The sequence below is a fragment of the Orbicella faveolata genome, unplaced genomic scaffold (genome assembly GCF_042242905.1).
Source record: "Orbicella faveolata isolate gen_17 unplaced genomic scaffold, um_ofav_v1 contig_24, whole genome shotgun sequence".
NCBI lineage: Eukaryota > Metazoa > Cnidaria > Anthozoa > Scleractinia > Merulinidae > Orbicella > Orbicella faveolata.
In genome coordinates this window covers 18990958-19018767 of record NW_028301552.1, presented here as the reverse complement: position 1 = coordinate 19018767, position 27810 = coordinate 18990958, and the positions used below count along the sequence as shown (strand labels likewise).

The following is a 27810-nucleotide window of genomic DNA, read 5'->3' as shown; positions in this document are numbered from 1 at the left end:
GTCCAGTGAACACCACAGTCTGTGGTAATCAGCTGTAGTACAAGAGTGGTATGTCACTCCTCCGTAGCTGAAAGGTATGCTGCAGCATTGGCCACTCGTTGTTTTTAAGAAACATTCAGCTATTGTGGGGGTCATTGTTGTAGGCGTTTTTAATCCACAGAAGTAAGGTACAATAAAAAAAACGCCTTCCAAACTAAAATGTGGCATTCCAATTTGGAACAATTCCGAAGGGTACTGGTATTTGATGCCGAAAAAGTTTGTGTTTCCGAAAGGTTTTGGCTTATTGGAAGGAGAAAAAGAAGTGTTCAGTTGAGTCTGCCAGGGACAATACATCCAATTTTACCAAAATGTACAATTTAATGTAAAAAAGATCGTGCACCCATCGCGCTTTCCTTTTTTGAGAGATTCAGATTTTCTGATCTCCCGGCCCACAACTTATCAGAATAAAACGGTCATCTGTCTATGATTCTAAAAGGATTCAGAATTTCTGATCCCCCAAGACTTTAATAGATTCAAAAAACTGATCCCCAGTCTACAACCCGTCAGAGCAAAACAGTCATCTACTTATAATTCTAAATGCATTCAGAATTTCTGATCCCCATCACCTCACGGGACAAAAACGGCTATCTGTTCATGGTTCTAAAAGTATTGCGAATTTCTGATCCCCCTCCCCCACCAAATCTGCTAACATGATACAAAGAGCTGTCGATTTATAATTCTACAATTCAGAATTTCTGATCCCACATGACTTAAAGGGATTCAAAAATTCTGATCCCCCAGTGCATAACTTATCAGAACAAAACGGTCATCTACCTATAATTCTTTAAAGGATTCAGAATTTCTGATCCCCCTTATCAGGTGACAGGACAGAAATAGCCGTCTATTTATAATTCACAAGAAATTAACTGGATGTCTGAAAGCTAAAAATTAACGATTGGATAGTAACTTTAAACACATTACAGACAAAATGGATCACAGAGCAAAGGGCATCAGAAAAGTACACAAATGAAATATTCACAGATAGGTCATTATTTATAACGATTTAAAACCACGCCAAAGGATCGAGACAAAAATTGCAGTTTCATGCCGGACAGTGAAAGGTTTTATTTTCAATTCAAAAAGATATGAATTTAGGCTCCAGAATTACAAGCTGTTATTTAAAGTTCACATCAAAGATAACAAGAATTTTAATCAGGACTCAGCTGCCGTCTGCGCCACCTCCGTTTTCTGCTTTAATGTGTTCGTTTCGGATTGACGGCCGCTATTCTTGCCTTTTTTTTTTTCCTCTGCTCTGCAAAGAAGCAATTGAAGCTAAATATTTTTATAAATAGCGATAGAATTAACATTGTTTTTCATTAATCAATTGATCGGGAGTGTATTCTTTTGTAAAGAATAAAGAGCAGTATGTAGGCAATGCGGTAGTGAAGTGTATCGAGCGTGATCTGTAGCTTCAAATCAATTCAGTGTAAACTTTAAGTTACCTCTTCAAAAAGCACACTAACAAGCTATTATGCAAGCATTTCATACATAGGAAATGCGTGTGAATAATTTCATCGTTACGGGTGCTAATAAAATCAGGAGAACAAACGTTTTTCTTGTGTTTTAGTGATCGCAAAATAAATATAACAACGAAATTTCTTCAGCAACAACATTGATTTCGATTCAAAGATTGAGCAGCTAACTTTAATGTTGAGCAACAATTATGATATACTTACTTTTCTGCGACTTGCCTTTCTTTCACCGAAGCAATCAAGACACTCATTTGAACTTGGACAAATCATTCCATGTTTCTTGCTGCTATTGACAATGTTGGATTCGAAATTGCGCGCAAATAACCGACTCCTTTGGAAAGGGAATCTGCTGGTCAAAAGTATTCATTTATCAGATTCACCGAAGGATTATGGGATCGGATGGAAACACCAAAATGGCGGGCAAAGATCGTGGTCAATGTTGTTAGGATTCGATAACAAAGCTCTCTGTTATTTTATAGCCTTGCTCTACGTTGGAAAGCAGTCACAAATTGTTTACAGATGTCCGTTGTTATTCCAGTTGAGTCAAATCCCAGTAAAGGTGGAAAAGTATGAAGTTTCGTCGGCAAAACAGTGTGGTAATCAAACTATTTGCCAGCAGCTGGCGGTTTCTCTTACACTTGTCAGGTTTACAGAAAGCTATGGTCCCTGCAGCTTTCCAAGGTAAACTGATTTTCTTGCATAATTTGTGAAGGTTCTTGAAATACTGGAAACGTTCTGGCCGGTTAAATTGATCGTGGAAGATTACAGAAGATGCAGATGCTTTAACACACTGTTAAGTCTTGTTGATTTCGTGAATGCAAATGTTCATTTCCTAAAGGAGTTATGAAAGCAACTGTCTTCAACACAACAATATACGAACAATTTCGCGTTGGGAAAATCATTCATTATAAAAGTACAGTAAGTGCAATAAATGTGAGCTCTCTCGTGTAGTTTACATATACTTCATATAGCTGGTGTATACCTCGTCTAGGATCAAGTGGGCATACATGTATGTATTATACAACACCTAAAACACAAGATATCAAAAAGCAACATCCTTCACCTTTTTGATTTTCAGGTTGATGGTGGTGCTCTTGAGGTTATGTTAGATGTGCATGTTACATTATCAAGACCTTTTGTTTGCTACTTATTACTTGAGTTGCGAAAGACTGATGTTATTTTCATTAGGGTGGTTGAAGTTCTCTTTATTTGGGCAGTATTTCGAAGGTTTTTTTTATAATTTGGCATTTCGTTATGCAAATAGAGGTTATTTAGAACAGCAGATATAATTCACAGCTAGGTTACGGAAAATTACTTTTAACCACTTCCAGAAATTTGTACATAAGGCTTACCATAATTTGAAAAACACATGATTCATGGATAAAATTAATTGAAAAAAATACTTTCATGAAGAAATTAATGCAATTGAAATTTGAAATTCATTTCAAGAATATTTTGTGCTTTTCCGGTCACGAAATCTGTTTACATTTCATGAAAATTTACTGAAGAATGTAAACATTTACTAGACTCCAATTTAAATAGCTGAGAAGTGTTTCAAACAGGATGTTTGAAAGATATATGTTAAATTTAAGTAAGTTTTGTGATAAATCGCAACATAATGGAAACTCATTTCCAGCCAGATTTTGTCCTCCTTTTGCATCTGGATGTGCCTGGTTTTTGGTATTAAATTTTAATGTACAACTGTAGCAGGTTTAAATAAAACTATGAGTTATTTATACATTTTCCTATGTAAATACAGAGATTTCACTTAGGTTTAGGATTTGAAGAGCAGGTATCAAAGTTCAATATAAAATGAGTAATGAAGAGTTTTCAATAGTTAGCTATATTTTCACCACCTGTGACTAAGAAAGCTTTTGGTTAGGTTAATATTAAAGTGCTACGTGTACATGAGTGATGATAATTTTTAGATTGGCTGCTATCTTTTTACTATCTCTGGCTTTTGGGTAGGTTATCACAGTGCGATATGAGTGATGGGTAGTTTTCAGATAGGCTATCTTGTTACTAACTACAGCAGAGGTAGGTTTCAGATAGGATAGTGTTTTATTGTTCAATATAAGGACTAGTCTTCATATAGCCTAGTTTTTGGCTTACTACAGTAGTGGTGGTTTTTGGATAGACAAGTTAGTGGATAGCTAGGCCATCTAAGTATCTGTTGAATATCTATACAGGAAGCTAGTTTTTAGCTAGTCTATCTATTTCCTAACTATCTGATGGATAGATATTAGTTAACTTTAAGCCATGCCAAAGATAGCTATCCTCTATCTACAAAACCTCTTGGATAGAAAAAAGATAGAGATTTTCATCCATCAACCAGGAATGAGATAGTTGCAAGTAGCATGAAGTTAGTAATAAACTAGTAATAAGATATGATTGTTTTTGGGAGGGCTTCTTTAACTGAGGACAGCAAACTATTGCCAGCTACCAGGAAACATCTCCAAGATAAGTATGCCAAATTAAAAAAGAAAGAATAGAATTGCTTGTAGCATTAGCTACAATACTTGCATCCATATCTGTCAGGTCTTTATAAAGCCAATTTTACCCACACCCTTCTCCTTTGAGCATGGTTAAACTGGTTGCGTAACTGAAGTGTGAATGAACTGGTAGCCCACTCAAAAAGTTAGATTGAAGATGTAAAAACATGTTGGGCAAAGCTAAAGGCCATGGCCGCTGCTATATGACATCAGGTTTTTGGAGGACACTGTATACATGTATGTAGGGTACATTGACTCACTTAAATGTATCAACTGCAAATTTAAATGTACATGTAAATTGCAGTCTTTAATTTTCATCCCTGTAATGTACTGTAGGGTTCCTGAACGCTCTTTTTGTTTGATAACAGTGAGGTGCCTTGTTTCCATGTTAAACAGAAATTGTTAGAAATTTTTCCTTCACACAAGGTGAGCTAATTCTGACAGAAAGTGGAGTCTGCATTTATGCCTACAGTTGTGCAGTTTTAGTAATCTCACTTTTTTGGTCAATTCTGAACTTTCCTATCCTCTTAGGTACTGTTTGATATTGTTTTTTTAGACTTACAGCTACTGTAATTTTGAAGTGCATAGATCATTGTAATACAATGTGTGATGGTTACAGTTACTTATATTAATAGACTGCTGTGAAGAAACTCGTTCTTCATCACTCTCAGTATAATGTGAGTGTATGGAATCTGTTAAGAATTATGCTATATTTGTATAAAATTTCTAATTGAATATTGTTATCAAGAAAAATATTTTGATTAGACATTGTTCAGGCAGGCAGCAAGATCTAAACCCTGTCTTCAATGTTATGATTTAATGTGGCTACATTGGATGCAACACTGGCTTTGCAGGGGATCAGAAATTCTGAATCTTCTCCTGTGTTCTTTGTGGGATCAGAAATTCTGAACCCTTTCTAGTGTTCTTTGGGGGATCAGAAATTCTGAACCCTTTCTAGTGTTCTTTGAGGGATCAGAAATTCTGAACCCTTTTTAGTGTTCCTTGGGGGATCAGAAATTCTGAACCTTTTCTAATGTTCTTTGGGAGATCAGAAATTCTTAACCCTTTCTAGTGTTCTTTGGGGGATTTGAAATTTTGAATCCTCTCTTGTGTTGTTTGGGGATCACAAATTTTGAATCGTTTTCTATGGAGGTACCTCTCGAGACAAGAAATTCAAAAAAATCATTTGGTGTCTTACGCGTGACTTAAACATTACATTTCAGTTCAAATAAAGAACAGGAAATTGCTTGGAAGAATTTTTTAATTCCTTGCAAACAGGGAAACTTTTCCTCTGAGTTTTAACACCAGTTTAAGATTCTTAGTATATTGCAAAAATCGTCTTTGGAATTAAATGGCAATCATAGATTTCCGTCTAAGCTCCACGTTTCACTTTAGGCCAATTTTGCACTCATTTCCAACGGGACTTCCAAGCCTGCAACGTAAAAATAACTTTTCTCCGAGACAGGTTTCTATTTTACACCGAAAAAGTAGCCATTTTTGAAGTGGTTCTTAGTATTTACTCTGAATTTTATCAAATTGGAACACCACATTTTAGTTTGGAAGGCGTTAAAATACAACGTGAACTTAATAATCTAAAAAGTCAGAAAGAAGCGGCTTGGTCATAATTATCATTATCACGAGCCTTTGAATATGTCTCCTCCACTTTCTTATTAGTTTCACAGTTTTCATTATAATTAAAGTAATTCCTAATCATTAAATGTAATTTAACTTTAGGTTATACAAAGCAATGTTTTCTTCTTGTATCCAGTGATTATGTAAGTATAAGAACTTACTGAAACTACAATGTTACATAGGTGCTCTTTGTATTGGCGAAAGAAATAGCGGCCATTAATTAGTAGATTAAGTAGAATTTAAAGGTAATAATTATAGATGGTTCACTGTATAGTTTATTGTAAGTAGATAAATGTTAAGTAGATAATTACTAGATTGTAAATCATGTAGCTGTGAAAAAGAATAAATAAACTCAAAAAAATAAATAGATAAGAATTGACGACATGTTAAGAGTTTAGCTGGAAACATGGAAAGAGAGCAGAGAAAATCAGCAAAGTTACGGTAGCGATTCCGAATAACGATTTCGACTTTGTTGTTTGAGTTTTCGAAACTGAAAAGTCCGCGATTGTAAATGTAATTTGTCACCCACGATATTAAAAGACAATCAAATGGCATACTAGTGAAATTAGGAAATGATTTCACGAGTGTTTTAAAAATAATTTTGACAAAGCGCACTGGAAATTATTTCCTAATTTCACTCGTCGCCATTTGATTACCCATGCCAATTAATATTCTCTAGTCATTAATCTTTCACGCATTTTATTTAATTCTTTTTCTTTTTCTCCGCTTCTTGTCATTCACATTTTAGTCATTTTACCCGTCGAAGACTGAAGTTTGGACAGTCAAAAGCTTGTAATTTGTTAATCGTTCTTTCATGTTTTATTTTGGCTGCGGCGCTTCAATATTTTCAAGTCTTGTTGATGGAAAGCTGCTGTTGTTCATGCAATCATATCATGGTTGGTCTTCCCGAAAGATAGGAAATGCCTGCTCATAACTCATTTCTCAAAGGAGAGAGACTTTCTTGTTTGGAAACTCCGTATCATGATGTTAAGAGGCTCTGTTATACATATCGTGCTTTGAGCTATGTTTTTCTTATCCGTTTTGCAGTCCTGACCCGTGAATCCTGCTTGACACAAACAACGATATCCCTTTACTGTAAAACCGGTTTGACAGGTTGCTTTATTATAGCAAGGGGCACTGGCACAAGGATTCTAAGACCAATAAGAAATTTAGAAAAATAGCCGTTAATAATGTTAGTAAATAATTAATAAAAGTCTCCAAAATAAAAATTAGAAAAGTAAGTATCCAAGTTACAGCAATTGAAATGAAAATATAATTTAAATAATCTAAATCGCTAAGTTATAATTTGGGACAACTCTGTACTTGTTAACAAAAGAGTTCTTATTGACAATATATAACAAGTCTTGTTTTTAAACGCAGTAATAATCTGACATTATAACCTCTTTCATTCCTTACAGATCCTTATAAAAGGTAAGTACAGCTCAAAATAGCGTTCTCTTGTATAGAATACAACAAGCAGTCAGTAAAGGCATAACATAATTAACCGGAGGATTAAGATCTCGTATAATTTTGAAAACTTATTCTAACTTCCTCTTACTTTTGCTCCATGGTATTCATAATTTGGGTTTTCTTCCAGGTCTTCTTCTTGTTCTTTGTGGGTAGCATTGTTCAATTCGCATTTGTGTTTTCCAGTTTCACTTGTTGTCATCAAGTTAAAACTGACACAATTGTGCTCCATGAAGCATAGCGCACCACAAAATTCCTGATCCATGACGTTAGTGTTACGAATCACGTGCTTCATCAGACGTTTACCCATGAACGCTTCTATAAACTCTAAATGACGTTGACATTTGTCTGAAAAAGATATATTTGGCATGGTCATAACCAAGATGCGTTGCTGTTTGAAAGCACACAACTGCCCGCTGTTCTAGCTATTGTTATTATTATTATTATTTTCATCCTTCTCTTCCTCGTCATCATCGTCATCATCATCATCATCATCATCATCATTATTTTCTTTTGACTATACAAGAAAAAATACTACAAAAACAGTACATAGAATGTAGCAGGCAAAATTCCACCTAAGGGAACTGAAGAGCTATCATAGCTGGCAAATGTCGATGTATATTTAGATATGAAGAACGCACACAAACAAACATGAATACAACCGGCCTTGAGGAAACAAAGTTTTCCAAATTTGGTTAAAGTCAAAACGAATCAATAACAAAAAAATGAAGAAATATATTGACTATAAAATATAAATTTTGTTTATCTCAGCGCTAGTTCCTTCGCCGGGTAAGTATGCTTGGAAGTTATTGCTGACTTTGGCTGGGATGCTCTTTACGCTTTAGTCCTTCGAAATTTTTCGTCGAACGTTCGTGCTTTATTTTGAGGATTATGCATTCTGTTTAGGCTTGCATTACTATTGAGTCTCATATTCTCCAAGTTCACACCGTTCACAAGCCCAAAGTGACATCTCTACAGTTAAGATATTTTTTTAAGAATGGTAGGCTCGATTACCAGCCGCTGTTCGGGAAAAGAGCCCGCGCTCCTCCACCGAACTCACGGCTGGACTCGTCGACTTGGCATTGTTAATTTCAACCAATAAGAAATCTGCCTGCCTGAATCGAGCAGGCTGCATAAATTAGCTTTCTCGCAGTAGCAAAGGAGTTGTGCGATATGAAGTGCGATCGCATTAGCGGGATATTTAACCAAATACCGTCGACTGATGAAACCTTGCCTGATGTAAACCATAGTGGCATATACAACACGCAAAATAGTCAACAGACTTATACGTTAGCATCTATATTTGAATCATGTGGTGCCAGAATATGAGATAACGAACAAAGTAAACAAAGGGAGGGATAAACGCAAACATCGATCTCAAGAAACAAGAAACTCAGTCAAATTGATGTGTACCTTAGTCTTCTTGAAGAGAAGAAACACCAGGCTCTGGAGAAGACGCCAGACAAAATTAAATTTTTAAATGAGCCAAAGTAAACCGAACTAGCAAAACATAAACCTGGTGTCAACACCTTGCACACCAATATGTGTGACCTTTGACATGACAGTTGCTACAGCATAATCAAACAGCTCTGCAATATTTAAAAAAAAAAAAAAACACTCTTCTATAGAACACAGCATGTAATGCCCTTCCGCAACAATAATGTGAGACAAAATAGGTTGGAGGGCCAAAGGTAAAAGAAGTGGCGAAAACGCCACAAATTTTACGAGCCGTAGGCGTCATGTGCGCCTGCCTATGATTGTCATCAGATGACATTTCCGGCTACCTGAAGCGCCGCAAGAATTACATTATGAAGTTACGTCACAGACATGCTTTGCCGCTCACGCGTCCAGCCGTCTCTTCTCGGGGAGGAACGTAGACCGGACTCGAGAAAGCGGCGGAAATCGAGCCTATAAGAATGGCTGACTGTTGGGATCGAGAAACGCCGGTCAATGGCACATTTGGCACATCGCTCATATTTAGCCCAAAGATATTTAAAGGTTCCAGCGAATTTTCCTGTTTTAGAAATTCGCGAAAATTTGAAAGTGCGGCCAAAGTGCGGTCTTCCGTGTAATAAAATCACCCAAGTAAGGTGCGAGGAAGAAGCGCTGCTTAAGTCTTAAAATAAATTCAATTGACTTCAAACTTTACACAAATGAGGAAAAACAATTCAAATTCACTCTTTGTTTAAACGTATCTCAGATATGTTGATATAGTGGTTTTCCGAACCATTTTAAAAACACTTTTGAAAAGTGTTAAAGTTGGCGGCAAAATATAGTTCATGTTTAACCACATAAAAATGCATCTGGTACCTCCTTTTTCGATTATTTTACTTTACAGCCTTAAGCTCTCAGTATTGAACATGCCAAGTTTTATGCTAGAACTGGCCACGTGTCCCTCTGAGAAGTTATAAAATCTACGTAACATACTCAGCTCAATCGACACACGATATATTTGCGAATTGAGGGTTAACAACTTTAATTAATTGGCTCGTTTAAGGTGATTCCCTAGTAAAAGAACCCGCCATAGATTTCCGATGAAACTTGGTATGCTGTTGTTACAGGACAAGGAGATATTAAAGACATTGTAAAAAGAGGGGGTCGCCGTGCTTGTTTTCACACCACAATGCTGACAAATACGGTTATTTAGGTGACTTTTGGTAATCTCCGTGCGCTTCAAATAAGCTCAATTACTTTTCAAGGCAGCGTGTTATATCACACAGAGTTTGACTTTCTTGGATTGTTTGCTCATCTACGTCCCAGAAAAAAAAGGTCTTCAAATACCCTGCATTTTTTTATCCTTTAAAGGAAACATAATTTAGACATGCGCTGTTGGGCCGGTTATGTCTCCCTCTGTTGTATTTATTTCATTTGCCAAAAAAGTAGCCATAGATTCCTGATAATTTTTTCCTCAGTTATTGAGGATATTGTTCTCGTTGAAATTAGAAATAAAAAGTGGGGATCACCGTGCTCGTTTGAGAGAAAAGGAGCATTTATTTCGCTATCAAGCTTTGTTTGAGGGAAATCTCTTACGTTTTGTACGCGCACGCGCTCGTGTGCGCGCGCTAATGACGCGAAAATCGTGCACTGTAGGGATGCGTAATGCAATACTAAGGAATCACCTTATAAAAGATTCAAAAATTAATCTAAATCCCATCTATTTATAGCTTAGGTCTTTCGAAAGATCGCTGAAATTAGCGAGCGCTTAAAAGTCATGCAAATCAATTGACAAGTTAGCGCTAAACATTTCAAACAAAATTCTTTTAATCCTAGCCTTCGCATTTTACTTAACACGATTAAGGAATAAACTAAATACCGTGTAAGTATAAAGCGGTTCACAAAAGAGGTTTGATCTACCTGGACTTATTTGCGAACAAGAGCTTGTGGGAACTATGTATTCATCGTTTTATGCCTTTTTTATACGGTGCACCATGTTGGTCGGTATGTGAAATGCTTGTCTTGCTTGACGACGTATTAAGACGATATACTTCTAGCTAAAATGTAGCAGATGCTCAAAAGAGTGGTGTTATGGCGCAGATAAAACTTTCCAACAAATGACCCCCCCACCCCCCCCTCCCCACTCCCTTCGATAAATAGTCGCGTATGGAAAAAATTTTATTATTGCTTTTGACGAGATCGGCTGTTTACCAAGCGCCTTTCTGATTTGCTTCAAGATATTTCAAATTAATTAATTTATATTTGTTTAACGTCTGTAATTCTAAACAGCATTCCGAGTTGACCCAATATTGTGTTTTAAAGAAATCAAAGCGTTTTGACGAATTGAAAACATCGCGGCTCCAGGCAATTTGCGTTTGTAATGACAACCATTCAGTGTTACTTAATTGTTTACATCATGGGAACACCACCCGACGACAAACAAAACATGACAGCGGACAGGAAATCAAACAAAGTTCAAAGCAATGTTTCTAAAACGTTTAAAAACAGTTTTTATATAGTGGACATTATTTTCCTATGCTAGCAGTGAATTGACGGGATTTCAACTAATAATAGCATTTTATTTTCGCCATTGAAACTGATTTGTCTGTTATTCGTGTATAGATATCGTGTTTTTTGCGCCTAACAAATTGACATAGATGTTCGCTTTTCTCAAAGAGAAATACTGCCAGTTTGAGCACGAAATTTGGCATGATGTATGTCTAGTAATGATATTTTAAGGCTGTAAAGTAAAATAGTTGAAAAGTGAGGTACCAGGTGCATTTTTTCTGCTGTTAAAAATGACCTATATTTTGCCGCTATTTTTAACACGCTTCACAGGAGTTTTCAAAATGGTTCGGAAAATCACTATATCAGTATTATCTGAGATAAGTTTAAAACGAAAAATGAAAATGAATGGTTGTTCCACGTGTGTGAAGTTTGAAGTCAATTAAATTTATTTCAAGACTTTAGCAGCGCTTCGTCCTCGCACCTTATTTCGCTCATTTTATTACACGAAAAACCGCACTTTAACCGCGCTCTCAAATTTTCGCGAATCTCTGAAAAATAAAAAAAATGATTTTTAGAAACAAACCACCTAACGGTATCTTTGGGCAAAATATAAGCGATTTGCCAAATGGGTCGTTGACCAACGTTTCTCAATCCCAACATTCAGCCATTCTAAAACTACGTGCTTTGAAGATTTGATGTTTAATCCATATAGCAAATGAAGCAGAACCTTGACCATGCCGTAGTTTAAAAAAAGAAACATAAAAAACAACAACAAAAAGCTGAAGTCGCTATACTGTCAAGCATGGATAAGGATTAAATAGAATGATTCTATTTACTATTATAAGGTGCAATACATACATAGAGCTGTTGCTATCAAGTGGATCTAAAAAATCAATTTGGGGGACAAGAAATGATTCTGTCAAAGCCCTTTGAACCTCGCTTGACGTTGTTTTGGGTTAACATTTTCATTGAACTGAGACCAAAATTTGCTAAAATCGCAGATCGCTTAAAAAAACCCAATACAACATGATGATCGGCATACCATAAAGCGACTTATTTCCTTTGGCGCGCACTAGAAAATTTGGGACATATTATCCGTCAAGTCTGATAAGCATGAGGAGATGGCCTAACTTAACTTGGCGTAATTTAAAAGAAATCATTCTCAAAAAAACTAATAACAAAAAGGAAAACTGACCTTCAGAGCTCCTTGCCTCTGGAATTCAACACGCCAAAAAGATGACAATACAAATACAACTCGGGAAAATGGCATTCATGGCGAATTACACCGGGAATTTCCTATTCACGTATTTCCTGTTGTCTTCATTTGACTTTTAAACAGCTATGGAAACTGGTAATATTGAGTTATAAATATTATATTTTATGTTTATTGCTTTCAACAAATAATGGGAGGCCGCTTTATCATCCAATGTCTGACTACCAGTAATAACGAAAACACCTGTTTAAATAGTAAAACTATTATATCGTCCAGTTTCTTGGCAATACATCAATGATTGAAAACAGCTGTGTAGAGCTACAACATGCTATTTTTGGTCAAAGTATTACAAGAAGAAACGCAAAAAAGACCAATGAGCAAAAAAGATGAATGAGCTCTTCTTATGCAGATATCAATGTAGTTAATTTACTCGCAGTATGTCTCAGAATGAGTCGCTCAACAGATCACTTTCAGTTTCACTCACTAAGTGAAGCTTTACAAATTTCAATCAAGATTGATCCCAGTCAAAAGGCAAAATCCGAAACCCTGATCGTAGAGATTATCAGTCAGTGGTCGCTGTTGATTAGTCGACAAAGCGGCAGAATGGAGTAGTGGGAGGTATTTGTATTTGTCAAAATAATGTGTGCTGATTTAAAGCCTGTAATGATATTACAGCCTCTTGCTTGAAGTTCGATTATAGCCAATAGGGGAGTTTTGATATCGCACCGCATATCCTTTAACCGAGTTGACTTCAAAACTACCTCAATCGCCATGCAAAGTTGTAAGAGACCAAGTCGGAATGGGATCCATTCACACCATCGGTAGCACACATAATTAAATCACACAAACATAAATCATTTAGTAATTTAATGATTGCTTTTACTTCATGAATAACAAAATCCCACTGAATAATAAAATATCGAGTTGCCAGAGGAATAAGGAAACCTGATCACTGATTTCAACGCCTTTCAGGGGATGAGAGTTGTAAACGAAACATGGCTAACAAAACGTGAAATGCCAAATGCCGTAGCAATGACCAAAAGTTAAAGGAAACCTAAACACAAACTGAACACATTGTTATGTAAGAGTAGAACCAAATCTATACAGAACTAATTCTGTTGTTTCTGCCCATTGTCGCGTCACATTTTTTTTTACCTGACAATGTAGGCAAATTGGAGACCTTTCTTTTCACTATCGAAGGCGATATTTTAACTTGGAAGATTCGAAATTAGGATTTTACTATAGCTGTACGATTAAATCATCGACGACGTTCAAATACGTACGTTTTTATAGTTTGAACTGGTTTTCTCTAACATGTTATTGATATTAACTTATAAAAAGATGAATCCTCGGACGTACAACGGGGTGGTGGGGGGAGGAGGTGGTTGCAAACCCCCATAACGTTTTTCCAAAGTTTTGAAAAAGTGATTTACTCTAAGGGCGGAGACTTTCATTAGCTGTTCATACATCCTCAGCGGAAATTTAGATATGTCGATTGTGTGTCCACTTCAAGTACGTAGGTTTGACCAAAAATCAACTTTTCTTTTTAAACATAATTCTGTCCTTTTTTCCAGTTTCCGTCATCAAAGGGCAGAAATGTACGATTTTTTTACGTTTCATAAGCATACTGGCTTGATTTTGTATAAATTCCGTTATTTTATGACCTTTTTAAAGAAAATAGTGAGATCCAAGATAGGGATCCAAGATGGCGGATCAAATGAGATCCTTTGACGCCAAATGACGTCACAACCAACAAAAATGACATCTTTTTGTAAAGCAAGCTCAGGGCCATCCTCGGAGACCCAGGGGCAGTTAGTTGGGGCGAGAGGAAATAAATCGGGCAAAAAAAAAAAAAATGAAGCGTCCCAGGTTTACAAATAGGGCTGGAAAAGCCCCTGGGAACCGACTCTTACCACACCATTTCCAAGCGGCTCTGCCAATGCTGCCTCCTGATTGGACAGAAAAATCCTTTGTATTATTCTGCCCAATCGGCGAACAGCAGCTTCTGGGATACTTTGCTGTGTTCTTACACGAACATTGTTACATCGGCCATACTTCTCTGGATCATATTTACGAGGGAAACTTTCATTCTAATTTACTTAACAGAGCCATAGAAATTCGGGAAATCATTTCGGATGTTATTAAGAAAGAAACTCTACGTTTCGCCGGGAAAATTTTCGCTTCGACCGATCAAGGGTATCGTAAAATAGTGGCTTGTTTATTGGCGAGTCGATTTCAGCTTTCTTTCATTTCTTGGGTTAATTGAAACTTTCACGCACTAGGTCCATTAATTTTTGTACACAGGCGTTACATCACTGTCTGATTTTAGCATTATTATAAATTGCTGATGTTTTGGCTTACTCTGTTCAAAAATTCCAAATATTCTTATTTTGCTCAATATTCTGAGCACGGAATTTATCCAAGATCATCAAGCTTATTGACAGTGATTTTCTGAGAGTGTCGAGAATCAGAAGACACTCACGAAAAATCGATTTTTCTTTTATTTCGCCAAAACATACCTTTGAGTGAACTTATTCACGGAAAAATAGTTTAAAGTTCCAACGATTTATTTTACGGCCACAATTTAAGAAAGTTCGAAATTTGCATATAATGGCGGTTTTCGTGGCTTAAAATGTTCAGAATTTCACGCTTCTTTACGAAAACAGCGGGGGCGTAAAAACAATCCCATGAAAACAAAACTTGGCACAAATATTTCATTCTTATACTTTAAAATCGTGTAATAAGTTTATTGAAGTTTTGTTTGAAGCTTTGTAACGAAGGGTATTTGTACAGCCGCCATTTGTGTCTCTCGGCAAGGAAGAAATAAAGGCCAACTTTGACTAGTATAAATGGCCTCTGGTATATATCATTTGGTCAAAATATCTACATTTTAGAAAACCTTGGTTATTGTTTTTTTCACCCGAAAAGGTATAGCTCTGGGAATTAAAATGTTCTCCGTCAGTAAAATAAAATGTTACGGCATGTAAGCGAGTTCAAATTTATACAAATCACAAGCTGATTCTTTGGAAGTCAACGGTTTAAAACAGGAAACAACGACTCACCGTTACTTACGTTCCTTCTGCTGCTATATAAACGATTTTAACTTCCCAGTGTCCTTGTGAGCTGTTCTGTAAAATATTTCCAGTAAAACAGCGAGCATAAACGGCCATAAAATTCGACAAGGTCGACAATGTTTATATTCAAGATGAGACACTGAGTGGCACACACAGTCCTGGCTGTTTTCATCGTCTTGCTCAGTCGAGAGTCCTTTAAAAATATGATAGAATATTCGCTTCAAACCGTAGCAAATTAGTTTCTCATATCCATATGCCTCATGTCGACTCATGAGTAAATAACTCGGTCCCCGTAAAGTGAATAAACCACTCGACTGACCTCTGAGGTCAGGAGGTCACCTGATATGTCATGATGTTACTTTTCCCCGGTTTCACATTACACGCGTAACGCCGTATTGAACATTACGGTATTTAGTTGAATTACGGTATTCAAAATCTCTGACGACATTTCGATTTAAAAAGAAAATTGAAAAAGCAACATTTTGACATAATTGTTAGCTTCTAACATATCGTTCATAGATGCGTGATACCCTGACATAATTTCAACACTGGATTGATCTCTCTGATGTCGACGTGATTCATAGTTTTGCGCTTTTTAACATTTGGCACACATCTAAACGTGCGCAAAGATAAATACTCAAAAATAAGAAACCGTTTATCTGCAGGAAAAGCTGGACCGCCGAAGATAATAATGTTTTAAATTCTGCATATTATTTATTCGAGTAACGCAAGCTACTTGCATTCAGTAACGCTTCGTGTCGCTTAGCAAAAGTGACAAACTTACTCTATGAAAATAAAGGTAAGGTAAGGTCAAGTCTGCATGCGAGCCAAGTGGCCCATCAGGCCGGTGCTTATCCCGGTTTCTGTAGCATGAAGCGACTAGGAGTATTTCTACTCCCCCCTGGATGGGATGCTAGTCCATCGCAGCGTTACCCCCAGCATTAAGTTCGCCGGTACCCATTTATACACCTGGGTGGAGAAAGGCACTGTGAGAGTAAAGTGTCTTGCCCAAGAACACAACACAATGTCCCCGGCCAGGGCTCGAACCCGCACCGCTCGATCCGGGGACGAGCGCACTAACCATGAGGCCACCTCGCCTCCCTATGAAAATAAAGGCTTACTTACATTTGTTCCATTCTTTTATTTTTCTAATCTGAAATTTATGTTATATAGGCTTAAGATTTTCTTTCCAAATTTACCGTTTAATTTCCTATTCCGGCCATATTTGAAGACATTCCTTCTCATTTGATTACTGTAGAACTTTACAATCACATATCTTGCGGAGGTTCAATATTTGCCTGTGTCGTTGAAGGCGTCAAAAAAGTGTCAGACATTTATTATTTACTTGTTGAAGTTGTACTCTTGATAGTTTTAAGTTGCGCTTGTTAATGCAAATCAAACATGTTCACTTCCTTATAAAGTTATTGCGATATCTGTCAAGAGCAGCATGACATTTTGTGTGAAAAATTAAACAAGCATTTAACACATGATCCTCAGTTACAGCAGCACAGAGTTAATCCGTTTTAATGGTAATATGGCTTTTTTAAGTATGTCCGGGTAGATTCGTTTAAGGCGAACAGGCTAGGGTGGCACTTCTAATTCCCTTTTTCCGTTCCTACTTTCTCTTCTCCAATATATGCCTGTTCGCAGGCTAGTGCCTCTCAATACAATTCATGCAGATTGCATTCTACTTTCGGGAGTATTAGCCGTCACGATCGACTTTTGAAATTACTTTTCTTGGGAGTGGGGTGGGGTTGGATTAGCGCTACTTCTAAAACCTAATCATAACAGCAAAATTGAGCGTCACAAGTGACTGAAATGACTAAAACACAGAAACAAAGGCTGTTCCGTTTTAGTTAGCAAAGGCTGGTGATATACGAACAGCGAGAGCAAAGTTTATTTTTTTCGCGTGAGATTTGCGTTTTCAGCTCGTTCCTTCCGCGCCTCTAAATAACGCATTCACTGCCAAGGGCATTATTCATCTCCACTTATTAGTCCGTGTAACTGACGATTTCTGGAGATCTGACCCGGATAGTCACTGCTTTAAAAACCACACGCGGTGGTGTTATCCAGTAAGATCGTTTGCCTCCTTTCACTCACATTCGATATTTTTAACCATAAACCCCTGTAGACCATACTGAATTTTCAAAATCAGGTCGTTTTCTACACGCTTTATCTCTGAAACGAAGTCGGTGACCCCCATTTCTTTCTTTCTTTCTTTTTTTGCGTTTCTGACGCAAGTAACTCATTATCTGACTGCCGTAAAAATTAAGAAAAAATCTATCGACTGGAAAATTTTCGCGCGAGCGTCCTCAAATAGGGCGTTACGCGTGTAATGTGAAACCGGGGAAAAGTAACATAATGACATATCAGGTGACCTCCTGACCTCAGAGGTCAGTCGAGTGGTTAATTCAATGTACGGGGACCGAGTTATTTACTCATGAGTCGACATGAGGCATATGGATATGAGAAACTAATTTGCTACGGTTTGAAGCGAATATTCTATCATATTTTTAAAGGACTCTCGACTGAGCAAGACGATGAAAACAGCCAGGACTTTGTGTGCCACTCAGTGTCTCATCTCAAATATAAACATTATCGACCTTGTCGAGTTGTATGGCCGTTTATGCTCGCTGTTTTACTGGAAATATTTTACAGAACAGCTCACAAGGACACTGGGAAGTTAAAATCGTTTGTATAGCAGCAGAAGGAACGTAAGTAACGGTGAGTCGTTGTTTCCTGTTTTAAACCGTTGACTTCCAAAGAATCAGCTTGTGATTTGTATAAATTTGAACTCGCTTACATGCCGTAACATTTTATTTTACTGACGGAGAACATTTTAATTCCCAGAGCTATACCTTTTCGGGTGAAAAAAACAATAACCAAGGCTTCCTAAAATGTAGATATTTTGACCAAATGATATATACCAGAGGCCATTTATACTAGTCAAAGTTGGCCTTTATTTGTTCCTTGCCAAGAGACATATATGGCGGCTGTACAAAATAACCTTCGTTACAAAGCTACAAACAAAACTTCAAGAAACTTATTACACAATTTTATAGTATTAGAATGAAATAATATTTGTGCCAAGTTTTGTTTTCATAGGATTGTTTTTACGCCCCCGCTGTTTTCGTAAAGAAGCGTGAAATTCTGAACATTTTAAGCCGCGAAAACCGCCATTATATGCAAATTTCCAACTTTCTCAAATTTTGGCCGTAAAATAAATCATCGGAACTTTAAACTATTTTTCCATGAATAAGTTCACCCAAAGGTATGTTTTGGCGAAATAAAAGAAAAATCGATTTTTCGTGAATGTCTTCTGATTCTCGACACTCTCAGAAAATCACTCTTAAATAACGTATTACAGTCAGAAGCCTTTTGCAAACGTTCTCATCAGATTACACGCAGCGATGAAAACAACTTAGAGTCAAAACTGAACTTATTTTGTAATTTTTTTTTTCCTGATGCCTGCAACTTTCAGAACTTTAATGCAATCTTTAACAGCTGTTTTTAATTGTCTTAATTTGGATGCACTGCCATGCCCACAATACCATTTTATTGGCCATGGTGATTAACGGAATTGCCTTTTTCCTGGCTGGGCGAGTTTTGAAACCTTGCTGGAAATTAAAGTCCCTCAATGTTTCTCCTGAGAGTGCTGAACAGAAATTATCCTGCCAGCAAATGAAAATAATGCTTTACAATTAAGAGTTTGTTTGTTGCTTTTAACTCAGATGAATGCTAACAAATTGCCTCAATAGCTGCCCCTGGAGAGACCATAATCTGTTTTCATGTCAGTAATAAACGTTTATTAAACACAAACACGATTCCCTGTCGGTATTAAATAACACGATAATTTTCCTTGTTTGTGATTCCAAGGCGGTAGCATTTGGAGAGGCAATGTCAATATGTAATATCGATAAATCCTCAACTAGCCTCGCAGCCTACAATCGATTGACAATTCACTTCAACTGCATAGTACGATGGAATTCTCCTCGGTAAGGTTTGGTGCTCGTGTACAAAAATAATTGGACGTAGTGCGGGAAACGTTCAATTAACCCAAGAAATGAAAGAAAGCTGAAATAGACTCACCAATAAACAAGCTATTATTTTACGATACCTTTGATCAGTCGAAACGAAAATTTTGCCGCCGAAACGTGGAGTTTCTTTCTTAAGAGGCGCCCTCTGTAAATTTCTACGACCATTTGGACCAGAAAAAATCAAATTCCTCAAGCTTTCTCGGATGAATGGTCTAGACAAGTGATTCACAAAAATATAACTTTCAGTTCAATTCGATTCGTATTTTGGCGCTGGCGCCACCATCTTGGTTTTGCCAATCTGAGAGGGCTTTCAGCGGCCATTTTAAGGCGCATTTTTAACAATTTGCCATACAAACCCTTACCAAACCAAACACTATTTTAAATGTACTTAAATACTATTTTTAAAAACTGTTTTAAACCTATTTTATGAAATAGATTAAAAACAGGGCGAAAAGTGTATTTTTAACGTAGTTTTCGACTGCTTTTAATGGTGTTTAAACCTGTTTAAAACACTATTGAAACAAAATTTGAAATGTATTTTGAAAAGCTTTTAAAAATATAGTTAAAATTCCAAAACTCGAAATCCTTTGCTAAGTTTAAAAATGTAATTAAAATAGTCTGTAACTACTTTAAAAATCTCTCGAGGAACACAGCATGCGGAATAAAAACAGGACACAAATCGTTCTAAAAACAGCTTTTAATCTGCAAGACTATTTTAAAACTAGTTTAAATGACAATTTTAAAAGTATTTTGTACAAGATAGGTTTAAAATAGGCGCAAAATTATATTTTTAACATATTTTTTGACTGATTTTAAATGTGTTAAAACCTGTTTAAAACACTATTGAAATCCACTGTCTCAAAACATATTTCAATAGTACTTTAAACAGTTTAAAAATTAAAGTGGATCATATATGAAAAAAATATGTCAAATACAATATAAATATATGAAAATAGCTTTAAAATAGTCTAGAAATGGCATACAGCAATATAGTATAAAACAGCATAAAAATAGCACAAAATAGTATAAAAACAGTATGAAAATACTGTAAAAATAGTATAAAAATAGTATTAAAATAGTTCAAAAATAGTGTCAAAACAGCATAACAATAGTGCCAAAAAAAACTTAAACTTACATTTAACTTTGCTCTAGCTGTGAACAACACATGAAGTCAGTGTAGGGAAAACTCAAGCTTGATGGGGGTGCTTGGCTCTACTTCTTTCTTTACTTGTATAATCAATGTGTGTAGCTCTACACTTACTGTATCTGTATATGAAAAGCTGTAATAACAGTTGAGCCTGTGATAATATTTTTTTTTGTCTACTGTACATGTATAAAAGGCTAAAAGTTACTACAGTTTTAAAAACCAAAACATTTTTGAGTGTACGGCCATCATCAGTGGTACATATTTTCTTTGTTAAGAAGAATTGCAAACAATGTAAAGGAGTCAAAGGAACATGCATGTATCAATACCAATTGAGAACTTGAGGCTAAGGGTCCATTACTTAGTATAAAACATCTTCTATATCACTCATTTTAAGGCTAAATACAGGTTATTTACTTGTACTGGTATGCTATGTCTGCAGGGCTGTCATTAAGGGCTGTAAGCCGTAACACCTGTTATGGCTGAGTATGTTTGATTTTCCCTTGATGCTACAGGTGAAATTCCCTGTTGTTTAGAGAAATCACCCACAAAGTAACAAATTTGCTATGGGTGTGGAGAATAAGGCTACAGGTGACTAAAAAATTAATGACAACCCTGGTCTGTACATGGGAACTATATACATTGTAAACGTACATGCAGTACATGCATCAATCACTTCTAATCAAGGGAACCCTTAGGCCAATTTAGAGGGTACAACTCATTATGTGTGACTTTTGTAAATTTAGTAGGTGATGATCATGTTGTGCAAAGGTTTTGTTCATCTTTCATCACTGAGCAATGTCTGAGGCTGCAACTAAACCCTGCATCATTTATGTGGTCCATGTTACAGTTGCAAGCAAGTTGTGGGTTTGATTTTGAGTCCTGGACTTGTTTTATGTACATGTACAAGTGCATGTAGCAATTAAAGCTGTACCATCTTATTAGGCCTACAGATATTCAGACTATGAGTAGTCCCGGCCTCTTTTGCTTAGTCTATTGTGTGTGATGCAAATGAAAACAGCGAGGAAAAAATGTTGATTTTCTTTTGTGTCATGCATGATACATAGACTAAGGGCCTCTTCATATGAGCCAGGTAACTGGCCAAGTGCTGTGTTGCAAAAGCGAAACTATTTTGCCTAAAAAGTTTCGTCCTGGTTACCTGGGCTGGAGCGTTCATATGGGAAAATTTTCATCCTGGTCACTGAGATCTTGGACGCAAAAACTGAGATCTCAGTAACCGGGCCAGCCTGGCTTCTCATACATATATGAACACATCAAAATTTTTACGAAGGAAAGAGTGGCGAGGTGAGATCTCAGAAAATGAGCCAGACTGGTTGACCGGGCTCATATGAAGAGGCCCTAAGCCAAAGAGGGTATACTCGTAGTCTTAGCAAGCAGGGAAAAACCCACATCCCATTGCCTGGGGCAAGTAAATTTTGCTCTTGGGCAAGTGAAAATGGAAGTTTGGAGGTCTGGTCAGGTGGGCAAGTGAAATTAGCCTCAGTACATATAATCTTGTGAATGATAAATTCCAATCAAAGCCTATTTCAAAACTTAAGACTGCAAGATGAGCAAAACAGTGAGTTGAAAGCATGGATTAATTTAAAATCCAAGCATACTTTTTATCTGACACAATTGTCACTGTTGGTAGTTTCTTTCACCTAGTTTCATAGTGCCAGTAAACTCATTTTGTTATAGTCTATCACTGAATATAGACAGCAACTAGTAAATGATGTAGTTGATAAGGTATGAACCCTATGTGCCCATTGGGCATTAGTAATATTTTAGTGGAGCCAACTGAAAACTAAAATATACTGGCCCACTGGGCAGCTAGATTTCATTTTTTTTTCCCGCCCTGGCAAGATGAAGCTTAAAAAACCAAAACCACTTGCAGTAAGTTATAGGGAACCCAAGCTGTCACAAGTTAAGGTCATGTGCAATTTGAGGTAAAGTTTTACAAAAACTACAGTATTCCGTCATGAAAGAATTAATTAATGCATACCATGTTCCCCTTGAAATAAACTTTGTAGCCGCAGTGTATGTAATATATGATCGATAATATTATTATTTACAAGTTAACAAAAATTATCCCATCAAGTTGTAAGGTTCATTCACTTCCAACAGGAAACAACTGTACTTTCACTGATGTGGCATGACTGTAGTAACTACATATAGCTTCCTTTCTAACCCTAAATTTAGTTATTTCCTCCTTTAAAAATTTACCAACGATTGCAGAATTGCAGCAATAACTTTGTAACCGGAAGGCAGTTGAAAGACCCCTATCAGACTCACAGAGAGTTTGGCCCTAAAAGGGTAGCACCACTCTCCATCTCCTGTTTCTCAAAGCTGAAAATAAAAACAAAATTATTTACTGCATTGTTTAGTTATTGCAGGGTTTAATATTTTAGCCTCCATGTATGTTTTGTTATCATGTTAAGTCTATAAAGTTGCCTTTCCACTTGAAGAAAAACAAACTGTTTGATTCAACTTCCACAGCTCGCACTTTAATCTCCCTACGAAGAGATCGATCAGTTTATGCCATGTCAAGATAGTAAAATGATCACAATGGATGAGTAATTTACGGCTGCACAAAAATGGCATACACAGTTGCAAACACATAACTGCCATATAACCGATCATACATGTATATAGAACAGTACCTAATTATGTAGACTGGACGAAGAACAATTCAAAATTCAGATCTATGTTTCACAGGCAATCATCTAATTCGATAAAACAGCTGATGTGGTTACAGATATGTTACATGTACTTACATGTGCATGCATCTTTTCGAATGAAAGACACACCAAGACAGAAGATGGTCGGCTTACCTCCATTTCCTTGAGACATTACCATGTTGAAGTCTATCAGAAAGATAAATCATGGTCGCTGCACCCACGAGTCATATGATTCGGTTCGGTCCCTTAACTTTTCGTCCAGTAAAAGGTAAAAAAAAAACCAAACAAATGAACTGTTGCACTGGTTTTAAACGACTGGAACGAAACCTCCGTTTTACACACAGCAATTTTGAAATGGAAGCAAGTCACGTGGTCACTCACATGATCTTTCATGCAATCACAGCTGACCAAAATGCTCGCATCAGATTATTGCACCGGCGGGTCAGCGGAAAATCGACCGGAAAATCCGTTTGCGCCAAAAGTTACGACCGCCAAAACGAAGCAAGAGGAACGCATCGATCGCCACATTGGATATAGTTCTTAGCCCAGGATTTTTAACGGTACGGTATCTGTTTATTTTATCTGCTTAAACTTCATTTTTATGTTTACAACCTTCGTAACTTTTTCAAGCGTATTTTCAGGTATTTTACATTGACACATACGCGGGTAATGCTTGACGATTTCTTGTTTGGATGCGCCAAATGTTTATTCATAAAAGAAGCTTTCTCTTAGATGCATGGCTTTGCTCCAGACGTAACTAGTCACGTACCAAATGGAACGTTCGATTAAACGAACTTTGTCGAAATCAATCGAACTTAATCGAACAATTGGGTCCGAATACTCGAAGAACAAAATTGGGACATTCGAATGAATGGAATCGCACTTTGTTGTCGTGCGAGAATGTGTTGTACACATGTTCATGTATTGAGTAATTGCATGCTATAACACATGAAATCCAAGCTTGAATCAAGCCTGCCATGAACAGAATCCTTGTATTTTGGTTGCGACGTTAGGTGTCACTCAACCTGTATTCGCCCTATTGTTTCTATCGTTAATTTTACTTTAATTATTTTCATTCTTCTATATTATGGATGTAGATTTCTTGGCAAAAATGATATTCACACAAAGGGGCTCTGGAAAATGGTTGAAGGGCCTAGTGATAGGGACTTCTCCCCATGCACATGTTAGTTTTGACCTTCAGCGGGGGATAGACAAGCATTCAGTGTAGTTCAAATTCACCAAATTTTTGATTAGATGAATGCACTACATTTATGTGGCAGGTTGATATATTTCCAAAAAATATGGCTAAGCACAACAAAGGTTCAGGAAGAAGAAATTACCTGGCAAGAAGAAGAAAAAATAATGAAAGGCAAGAGGACGAAGTAATAAGAGAAGGATGAAAACACAGAAAACTACATGTAGCTGAAGTATTTCATTCTTTGCAAGAAACTGAGGCAGATGAAACAATTAAGTTGGGAAAGATTTGTGGAACCAGTGTGATTTACCACCAAGGCGTTTTTATGTGGTCCAATGAGGGTTCTTTATTCGCTTTTGCTTGTAACATTTTCAAGAAACAGACAAAAAAAAAACCACTTACAGAATAACCCACTAGGACATGAATGAATGGGTAAGTGGATAATGCAATTGATTCATGTACATGACTAATAATGAAATATTCCAAGTCCTGGTTTGGTAGTTGTTGTTTGCAAGATCTTGAAGCTTGTGCTCTAGTTTGCAAGATGGCATCCAAGCAAATGCGCAAAGGCCTCTAGGTGTTCTGAAATGTTATTGTTGACAACTGAAAAATAAATCTTTTTATCATTCGATGCATTTTGTCTTCCTTTTCATTGGCTGAGAGTCCACCAAGTGACCTGTAAATAACTGCCTACAAATAATGATCTGCTCATGCATAGTGCCGTGTAAATGTGTTTGCTGCAAATAATACTGAAGTTTCCTCTCATGCGTAATTGAAACCAAGCTCTCAGGTGAAATAATTTAAATGGCAGATTGCTTCCCTGAGCTGTCAGAGAGTGATTTAAATGTGAAACCAAACTGGGTGGTCACAGATCAATTATTTGCCTCAGCCTTCAGCTTCGGGAAATAATTGATCTGCTTGCCACTGACAAATCATGATATTTTGCTCAACCTCATCCAATAATAATTATTATTCACAATTATTGTGGAACCGGCACTTTTTGCCAGCTTGCTGTGATGTTAGTAGTGAATGCCTCTTGTTAACAGATCAGAGCACAGACTCTCATAATATTAGCCTGGTCACAGCATCTGTCATTGAAACCAACCACTAAATTCAACATACGTCTGCTCATAACAGACTGGAACAACAACTTTTATCATTAACAACTGTTTAGACAAAAAAAAAATGGATTTCCTACATTGTTAACAATAATGACTAAACTGTTGTACACAAATATTAGTTCAAACCACTTTTGACTTCAAAATTAAATGACTGTCAAATCTGGAAAACTGTAACTGCTCATACATGTATGGCAAACATGAAAAAAAGAATTGTTTGAAAGAACAAAAAAAAAGGAATTTGGTTGTGAGATCTTGATTTTGGTGTACTTTGTGAGTGACAGCACTTTTGCAAGATCTTGAAGCATGTATACCATGATGAGTGACCACAATAAATAACTGGCTGATTACTACAAGCAATTTTCTTTTTCATATTCAGTGGTTGTCATTTCTTGTGATTTGTTTTGAGATCTTTCACGTGCACACTGCGAGTGGGACACTTTCTGCCAAAATTACGTGTATGTAAATTATGTAATCTTGAAGCATGTACATGATGACTGACCACAATCAATAATTTGCAAATTACTGCAAGCTAGTTACATGTACCTTTAAATTTTCTTTTTAATATTGAGTAGATGTGATTTTTTTGTGATTTGATTGTGAGATCTTAATTCTGGTCTACTTTGTGAGTGATGGCATGTTTTGCCATTAGGAGTAGTCCCAATCAGTAATAAGTAATGTCAATCAATTACTTGGATCAGTTTTCCTTGAGTTATTAGTTGCTGCTCTCAGAGATTTGATTGCTTCTGGTAAATTTTTAAAGTGGTGACACTTTTGATAGAACTTATATATTGTGCATGTACATGCGGCCTAGCACACGCTCTCAACCTGAACCTCACTTGTGAACAAACATGGCATCTGTGACCATGTCCTTTTAGAGAAGACTGGGATTTACTTTAACGCCTATCGAAAAACTCCTCTGGGAGGTCCTGGAGTTGTTCAGTCTTTGCCTGCCATTTTGGTTATAAACAGTGTTTGATACTTCGAAAAAAAAGAAAGACAGGAATACATGTACATGCAGGGCGGCAAGAGAGTGCTATTTTGCGAAAAGATTTTGTTTGTCCACAGATTCATGTTTTTGGCTTGGCTAAATTTTTGATTATTTTTGATATTGAGAGTCTTAAAAGCTTACACACTAAAGCAGTTTTCAAAAAGGGGATGCAAATTATGTTGATTGAATTATAAATTTCCATTGGGCTAGATTTATAAATAGTGCAAAAATCTGTATTTAAAATCTGTTTTTAAGATAGACATTATTGTCATTATTTAAAACTACTATTTAAATAGTATACTCGCCTGATTAAAACTTAAAATATGTTTAAAACAGACTGTTTTGGTTGTATTTTAAAGCTTATAATATGAATTGCTATCTCAAATAGGTTTTAAACTTCCTATGTAAAACATATTTTATGTTCTTGACATGTCAACTACATTTTAAATATCCTATTTAAAGACTCTTTTAACTCTGAAAATTTGTAAAATACTTTTTAAACCTACAGCCATTGCCAACATAACTTTCAAAACAGGGTTTAACTAGAATTTTTGAACTGTTTGAACGAAATTTTTGTGGCCATAGTATTAAAATAGATTTTAAATCCCCTATTTAAACCCTGTTTTGAGCTCAAACTACGTTAAAAACAGAGTGAAAATCATTCCAATGTCATGAAGTAGGCTTTAACTATACTTGAACTACATTACAAACAAGAAGCAAAATTTTGAATTTTGTACAAAAAAGCACAAAAATACCCTATAGTGACTTCAAAATACTGTTTAAATCGTCAAAATACGTTCAAAACAGTTTAAAATCAGTTTAAAAATACAGCTGTTTTGGTAAAGGAAAGAAAACGATATAAATCCGGGTAAAAACCCTTTATGCGAGACAAGCAAATGTTTTTTGTTACATCGAGAGGCTGTTTTGGCAATTTGATCATCACCTTATTTTTTTACAGAATTACAAATTTCTTCCCTTTCGGACTACTCATGAAGCGCCATAAAAAAGGCGACGTTGAAAGGAAAATATCGCCCAAAGTACATTACTTGAGATCCCAAAACTACCCTCCACTTAAAGAGCAATGTCTCACCTGTAAAAACATGCAATAAAATTTTGGGGCAGTTAAAACTGTAAAATGTTAGAAGAAGAAGTTTAAGCTGTGCTTTTGTAAACAAAGAGCGCCGTCCTAATTAGCATAATAACGTGAAAATAACGATGCACAAAGAAAATAACGATATATTCCACTTACCTCGCGACATGTCGACAACTGGATGTTCCACGATGCCTCATGTTATATTTCCAGTATGTTTCAGCCA

The 27810-nt window shown here is 36.4% G+C and overlaps 1 protein-coding gene and 5 long non-coding RNA genes across 7 annotated transcripts; 3 read left to right on the top strand and 3 right to left on the bottom strand.

Moving 5' to 3' along the window:
* Positions 1–6014, top strand: LOC149110767 (uncharacterized). The gene is made up of 2 exons (XR_016207791.1): positions 1–74; positions 5738–6014. It is a non-coding gene; the product is annotated as an uncharacterized LOC149110767 (long non-coding RNA).
* On the bottom strand, positions 1074–1819 carry LOC149110769 (uncharacterized). The gene is made up of 2 exons (XR_016207777.1): positions 1716–1819; positions 1074–1291 (listed from the first exon to the last, which is right to left on the bottom strand). It is a non-coding gene; the product is annotated as an uncharacterized LOC149110769 (long non-coding RNA).
* Positions 2128–3251, top strand: LOC149110768 (uncharacterized). The gene is made up of 2 exons (XR_016207775.1): positions 2128–2192; positions 2590–3251. It is a non-coding gene; the product is annotated as an uncharacterized LOC149110768 (long non-coding RNA).
* Positions 5247–27810, bottom strand: LOC149110764 (uncharacterized). 2 transcript variants are annotated; one of them, XM_089291260.1, is made up of 3 exons: positions 27744–27810; positions 7194–7450; positions 5247–6786 (listed from the first exon to the last, which is right to left on the bottom strand). In XM_089291260.1, the coding sequence occupies exons 1-3, from the start codon at positions 27751–27753 to the stop codon at positions 6571–6573; spliced, it is 483 nt and encodes a 160-aa protein (XP_089147386.1). In that variant the 5' UTR covers positions 27754–27810; the 3' UTR covers positions 5247–6570. The 2 variants fall into 2 exon arrangements, with proteins under 2 accessions (XP_089147386.1, XP_089147385.1); XM_089291259.1 differs by lacking the exon at positions 27744–27810 and having other exon boundaries at positions 7194–7824.
* Positions 21254–23572, bottom strand: LOC149110766 (uncharacterized). Its single transcript, XR_016207790.1, has 2 exons — positions 23344–23572; positions 21254–22858 (listed from the first exon to the last, which is right to left on the bottom strand). It is a non-coding gene; the product is annotated as an uncharacterized LOC149110766 (long non-coding RNA).
* Positions 23603–25016, top strand: LOC149110765 (uncharacterized). Its single transcript, XR_016207762.1, has 2 exons — positions 23603–23750; positions 24471–25016. It is a non-coding gene; the product is annotated as an uncharacterized LOC149110765 (long non-coding RNA).

Coding starts and splice junctions, on each gene's coding strand:
- LOC149110764 (XM_089291259.1), bottom strand. CDS start 7,478: ATGACCATGCCAAATATATCTTTTTCAGACAAATGTCAACGTCATTTA. Junction 6,787..7,193: donor ATGAATACCATGGAGCAAAA/GTAAGAGGAAGT, acceptor TATTGGTCTTAG/AATCCTTGTGCCAGTGCCCC.